The 7,264-nt window shown below is 25.6% G+C and overlaps 1 protein-coding gene across 1 annotated transcript; it reads right to left on the reverse strand.

The window, feature by feature from the left end:
• Positions 1–475: 475 nt before the first annotated feature.
• LOC136071816 (max dimerization protein 1-like) lies at positions 476–3,027 on the reverse strand. The gene is made up of 5 exons (XM_065797237.1): positions 2,614–3,027; positions 2,377–2,437; positions 2,236–2,265; positions 2,015–2,129; positions 476–1,702 (listed from the first exon to the last, which is right to left on the reverse strand). Exons 1-5 carry the CDS (start codon positions 2,669–2,671, stop codon positions 1,439–1,441), a joined length of 528 nt encoding a protein of 175 aa, XP_065653309.1. The 5' UTR covers positions 2,672–3,027; the 3' UTR covers positions 476–1,438.
• Between the last annotated feature and the right edge of the window lie 4,237 nt (positions 3,028–7,264).

The raw sequence follows: 7,264 nt of genomic DNA on the forward strand, positions 1-7,264 counted from the left end.
TAAATACTTTGATGCGTTTTTTAATCGCTTATAAATTTTACAAACAAGTAAAAATAAAAGTAAAAAACCGCGTCCATTCAAATTCTTTGAATTTGTTTCGCAAGCTGAATAGTTATTTTTAGTAGATACAAAGAGTAATTGTGAGAGAGTTTGGTCATCTCAACATCTCATAAAAGAAAATACTGAATATAATTTTTTAATGTATGTTAACTTCATAAATGGTACTTAAGAATATATACATTTTATACCATGCAAATATATATATATATATATATATATATATATATATATATATATATATAAATATATATATATTTATATATATATATATATATATATTCACACGCGGTAGCCCATACAGCTGAGCGCCTCTGTAAGAAGAAAAAGTTAAGAACTTCTCTTCGCATCTACATTATTTTTACTTTAGTTTTATAATTATTAGCTAGCGTTAGATCAGAGCAAATAGGCCAACAGAGATATGTAAAAAATCTTTTCTAGCATTTGAACACATGTAATTAAAAAAACGAAAAACAATAATGAAAAAACAAAAAAAAACGTTAACTCATAAAAATAAAAAATAACTTAAATTATAAACAAATAAATAATACGAAACCTCACAGATAATTTATAAACTGCCAAAAAAAAGTGACTTTCAATAATTTCCAATAACGGAATAAACTATATAAAATATGAACTTTATAGTGCGGACCACTAGGTATATAGCACAACAAATTTGAATATTTATAAACAAGTCTTTGACAATCAAAAAACAAACAACTTGTAAGCATAAAATCAAAAGAAAAAAAAAACAATAAAACGATTTTGTTTTCTCTTAAAAAAAAGAACGTTTCTCCCAAAGAGACTCTTCAAAATTAAAAACACGAACAATTAAATTAAACAATGGAATTAGTCCAGATAAATTACAATAAATAAATCTTGACATATGAAATAATTTATATAGGAAATCGTTGTTTAAACAAATAAAAAAAAATAAAACATAAACTTGCCAGGGCGAGTTGCGATTTTAATCATTGACAAAAGGACAAGTCAATATTATACTTAGCTGATATTGTCGGTTTAAAAAACGAGTTTATAAAAGAGATTTAAGTAAATGTTTTAAAAGTAATCGCTAAACAAAAACTCTCAAGAAGATGCTATTTTTATCATCATAGACTTGTCCTCAAATAACGTAATTAAACAAAAAACTATTCAACAAATATTTTGAAAATAAAAATTTACACAAAACGAGTTCTTAATTTCTTTAAAACAAGAAAAGGAGAAAATAAATATAATTCTTAATTCAATACGATTTTTTCTTATTAAACTTACATAAACTAAAAAAAGGTTGTTTTCCAAACTCTACATAAATACAATATTTTATATTTCCAACAAATTCTCTAACTACTTACAATTTTTTTGGATAGCAAAAATATAATTATTATAATACACTATTAAGACTGCTACTACTAGAAGAAGTCGAGTTTCGGTCATCGGCACTGCCATAACCTGTTTCGTCGTCATTTTCAACGTCTATTAGTTCTTCTTCGATTGATGAAATTGAAGTTTCAGGACTTAATATACTAGAGTCAGAAGTAATATCAAAACCGTTCATAAGGGCGGCTAATTTTTTACGTAAATGTTGTTGTTCAAGGCATAAAGTTCGTTTAATAGATTGTGATTCGCGATCATGATTTTCTAAGACCTAAAGGCGATTAAAAAAATTCAACTTTCTACACCGTTTTCACTAGAAAAGGTTTTCAAAAAATTGTTGGGTGTTCCACGGCAAAATGCTCGAAACAGCATAACAATACAGAGCAATCAAGCGAAAAATGCTTGTGATTGGTAGTTTGAAAAACATAAACAAATATGAAAAACCTGGTGATTTTTAAAAGGCGAAACTAATTATTAAAGAAAGGGAGCGAGGCAAAATAATAGCTATTGTCAATTTATTCAAAATATAAAAAGAATAATAAAGACTTCCATTCAATATTCATTAAAATATAAATGTACTTACTTTAATATATTGTTTAGCACTTTGTAAGAGACTTAGGGTTGTTACTTTAGATGTATCCGGTGAATTTGGGACTAAATCTCGTAACGAAACCAAGCAATCTCGTAAATGTGCTCGTCTAAATTACAAGATCAACAAAAGATAAATAATGCCGCATAAGACAAAAAGAATAAAAACACTTTAAATTAGAAGAATGTTATGAAGTAAATATTTTATATACTGACCTATTTTTCTCCAATTGGTTATGAGTAGCTCTGTGAGTAAAAAAACATTAATTAATAAAAAAAAACAGACCACAAGAATTACGATTAAACAAAAAAAAAAACAAAAAAAAAAAATAACATGAATAGCAAAAAATTATATACCTATATGTTTGTGATCTTTTAGCGAATTTTCTATCTTTTCTATTTCCGATTGTATATTTGCCTAATATAAGAAAAGTTTTAAATACTTATAGAGATAAAAATTTCCACATTAAATCATTAAAGCAAATCATAAAATAAGTTAAAATTAAATTAAAAAATACTTTTGGTAAAACACTTAATAAATAAAAAATATAAGCTTTACTTTAATGAGAGTTTTAAAAAAAAACAAATTCATACCAGCGTTTTCTCTTTGTTCGACAACTTTAGCAGCCTCTAGAAGAGTTTCTAAACTCATATTTAAATAAAGTACAACTTAACTTCTGGCTAAAAAAATTCTACTTAGTTTTCGCTTTGTGTTAATTCCGAGTTCTGATAACAAAAAATGTTGCTGCTTGAAAACTCCAAAACAACAGTCACGTGCACCTGTCGTCATCACAAATACTTAATTTTGATTGGTTGGCATAGTTATACAACCAATCAAATTAATTCGAGTTAAAAAAATTAAAAATGCTCACATGGGCGCCAATAACACGTGGGCATAACTTACAAATAATTTATTGTTGGCATCGTCTTGCTGGGAGGTGAAAAATTATGTACTCATGCAGAAAAAGTCTTATAATTTGCTTATTTTTCACAAAGTTATAGTAATCTAAATATATAAATATATACATATAAAAATCTTATAACCTTAAATCTTTAAAGTCACGTTGCTTTGTTATGTTGGGTGTTCCCATTTTTATAACAGCTGCGAAAAAGATTTAAAAGATAAAAGCTTCGTTTCTATTTTTTATTTTTTTTTTTGTTTTAGAAAAAATAAAATAGTTAAGATATTATGACTAATATTTCCTTAGAAATAGAAGTGTATATTTTAAAACGTGATCCAAAAGAAAATACTTATAATTTTAACATTCATAATTTATTTAAAGCTTGCATTTCTTAAATCATAATTACTTATTAAAAATTTACGAAAGATCGGCACATGGAAAAAAAATAGCTATGCAGCACGTGAATATTTTAAAAATATTTAAAACATTCCCATGTTCAAAAATTTTTTCAAATAATTTGCGGAATTTAACGACAATGGCCAGGAAACTGAGTACTTTTTACAAAATTATTGTAAACAAGACTTGTTTTCGCTTAAATTAAGCGATATTTTTTAAGTAATGATGAAACTTAACACTTGCAAGCTAGTACTTTTCTATCATTACCTAAAACAGATTTAAGTTTGAACAAAAAGCGTTTTAAAATATTATAAGTCAACAATAGGCGAGTGGAAAAGGGCTGTAGCCGGTTTCTGTGATATTTTGTGCAAATTAGAACATTTTCTAAAGAAATGGAACTCCAGATTAAGTTATTTTAAGTTCTGACAAAATAAGTTGAACCTCGCGTGTTCATAAAGCGTATATTAAGTATTTGTGTCACGCCGGTCTAAATTGATTTTTAGAAGGAACACACGCATTTTTTTTTTCATGAATTAACATATATGATAAAAATATGCTAACTATTTTTGAGCAAAAAAATCTGGAAAATTTCACAAAGTTTATTTAGGCTATAAAATCTTAGTTGTTTTAAATAACTGCTAACAAAATTTGTTTTAACGCCCCAATATCAATGTCGATTTATGATATAATGCGCATTATAGAATACCAAAATGAATACTTTTAAAAGTATATTTAATCTGATCTATCCATAAATTTTAAATTAGCAAATAAGCAGCCGGAAATGCTTCAAAGTGTTGCTCTCCAGGCTTCTCCATTCTACTGAAGAGTGTATTGTAAAAACTCAGTTTAAAATTTTACTTTTACACCCCAGGTTACTGCAAAGCTGTGAGAACAAAATAAAGATTCTTATTTTCAGAGCGTGACTGACAATTTAGACTAGCAAAACAGCTATTTAGAAAGCAAGAAAACATGTTAAATAAAGAATGTTGATTATTTTTAAACTAATAAGAAGACGGAAAAAGCATTGTCAACCTATAATAACGAAAAAAATTTGAATATGTTTGAAAACTTTTTTTCTTGATAAAGGTTTGCTTTGAGTAGGTTACACCGATCAAGTCGGCAACATATAGCATTGTAGTATTGAGTACATGTAGTGTTGAATATGCTACATTTGTGTTAAGTAGTTTATACCGATCAAGTCGGACACATATAATATAGTACTATTGAGTATACTACATTAAGTGTTGAATAGTTTATACCGATCAAGTTGGCATCATGTATAATACATATAAAAATGTTTCTCTCGTGCAATTTTGAAGAAATGCTTTTGATAAATTTTTTTTTCAAAAGCGACAGTTTTGAACAAATGATCTTCTCTGACCCCGTGCCGAATTCTAACATTATTTCCAAATATTTTTGAATACGGTATGCAAGTTTAAACTTTGCTAAATATTTGAAATGTTTTAAAAGTAACACTGCAAGTTTGTTTGTTTTAAAGTAAATTGCTAAATTAAATATTATTTTATAGCAACACACAATTTTATATATATTTTCAAGAGGTATCAGTGAGAAAGTTCAAACTGCAGAATACTAACAGTATAAATAGTCAGAACAATTTTTGTCAAATTAAAGAGCACTTTTTTTATTACAATTTTCAGCATTTAAAGAAGTAACTTTTCAATTAGTAGTGGTAAACAAGAGTTGATTAAGTTATCGCGTTTTCTAAAAAAAATACTACAAATACTTTGTTTTGCTACTGAAAAATGGCATTGCTTTGAAAAAAATTTATATTCAATCTGAAAAAATGATTACTATATAAAATGGTCAGCATCAAAAAACGTTTTCCGTCAGTTCAAAATAAGTTAAATGGTTTGTAAATGTGTTTAGGCATCTTAAGTAAAGCTAAGAACCTCTTCAATAAAATAATTTAACGGAAAGCGTAAATTTTTTGTTGTTGTTGAAATTAGGCGCTCATAATTAAAACTTATATGAGACATTATTTTACTTTATTATCTGATACAATTTTTTTAGTTATGTAATGATAATTCTTAAAAATTATTTCTTTAATTTTTGCAAAAACTTACAATTTTAAATTGATAATACCATTACAAATTTTTCTACAATATTTACAACTTTAAAATTTAAAAATTTTCTAAATCTTAAACTCAAAACTTAAAAAAACTTAAAAATCAACCAAACAAACTGAAACATAAAGAAGGTACAAACTTAAACGTAAAGACTTGATTTTGAAAAAAAGCTTTTTTATTTAGTAATACTTCCGAGAGCGGAAGATTACTAACACGTCATAATTGTTCATACAAAGAGCATCGGAAGTATGAGCTAATCCTTAAAAAACGTTATAATGATATAAATAAATAGTTGCCACCTTAGATCCGCCTTTTTGTCAAAAATAGTTCTTAAAGTTTTATATACACACATATATATGTATGCATATATATATATATATATATATATATATATATATATATATATATATATATATATATATATATATATATATATATATATATATACATACATATATATATATATATATATATATATATATATATATATATATATATATATATATATATATATATATATATATATATATATATATATATATATATATATATATATATATATATATATATCATCAGGTTATTTTTATGAATCGTATTTCTGAGGAAAAAATCATATTCTATAATATCACTTTACTATTATTAGCGAAAATGATTGTTGCTGTAAAAACATTATATCAGTTTTTTACCATAAGTTCTCTTAAGTAAGCCTACTTAAATTAAATACCAATAAACGCAAATAACGTCGGTTGGCGTACTAACGTAAATTAAATGTACCCAATTAAGCGTTTCAGAAATGAAATAAAATCATTTACTTCACAAAGGTGATTTTTTTATTAATGCTCGTGTGCTCGTGTAGAAACTTTATTTTATTAATGTTTTTAATGAGGTTTTGACAAAAGAAACAATTGACACAATTGACTGGTAAAACGATTACATTTTTTGCTAATGCTAGATTTGGTTAAAATCATTTTTTAGATCTAAATCGACATTGAAACAGAGAACATTGATACAATATATGCTTTTCGTCTTTATTTTAAAATATTTTAATGCTATTATTTCATATCAACATAAACAATATAGAAATTTAAGTGAATGTTTGCTAAACAGATTAATCTGTCGCTCGCAATATCTGCAAAAAAAGCAAAAATACAAAACCTGTCTAATTTTTTGTCCGATCCCCCAGTTTACGTTTTTGTAATAGCTATAAGTGGCAATAATAATAATAAAATGTAGAAAAAAGAAATAAATATCTCTTCAATCCATACTTAGCATTAACTACCTTCCAAAAGTCTCATAGAACTCAGATAGCATAAATTTCCTGAATACACAAATCTGTTTTATTTTTACAGTTTTATCAGTGACCTCTTATTAAGTGTAAACATAGAACTTTAAAAATGAAACACATAGTTTAGACATGACATAATGTATAATTATAAACTTTATTTCACAGGAACCAAAAAAAATCATTATCATCTATACTACCAATACAAAACCATTATTAAAAGAATCCAATCTTCAAACTGAAATCAAAGTTGTTTAGTCAAATAAATGTTTGGTTGGCTTGTCAATAAAAATTTATTTTGAGGTTCTTACATTATTGCACTTAGCGTGTATTGCGATTTTGTGCCTCTTTCTTTTATACAATTATATACATTTTTCATAATTTCTTTTCGCAATATAGGGGAAAACGGGGTAAGATGGCTTTTCATATAGCAACTTCACAAATTTAAAAATTTTAAAATGGTGGAAACAAAACTGTATCTTCTAATTTGTATTTTAATACACCTATTGTATAAACAAAACTGTATCTTATAAATCTTTTACTTTATTAGATCTATTGAAATTTTTAACTATTTAAGT

This window comes from Hydra vulgaris, chromosome 05 (assembly GCF_038396675.1).
Source record: "Hydra vulgaris chromosome 05, alternate assembly HydraT2T_AEP".
Lineage (NCBI taxonomy): Eukaryota > Metazoa > Cnidaria > Hydrozoa > Anthoathecata > Hydridae > Hydra > Hydra vulgaris.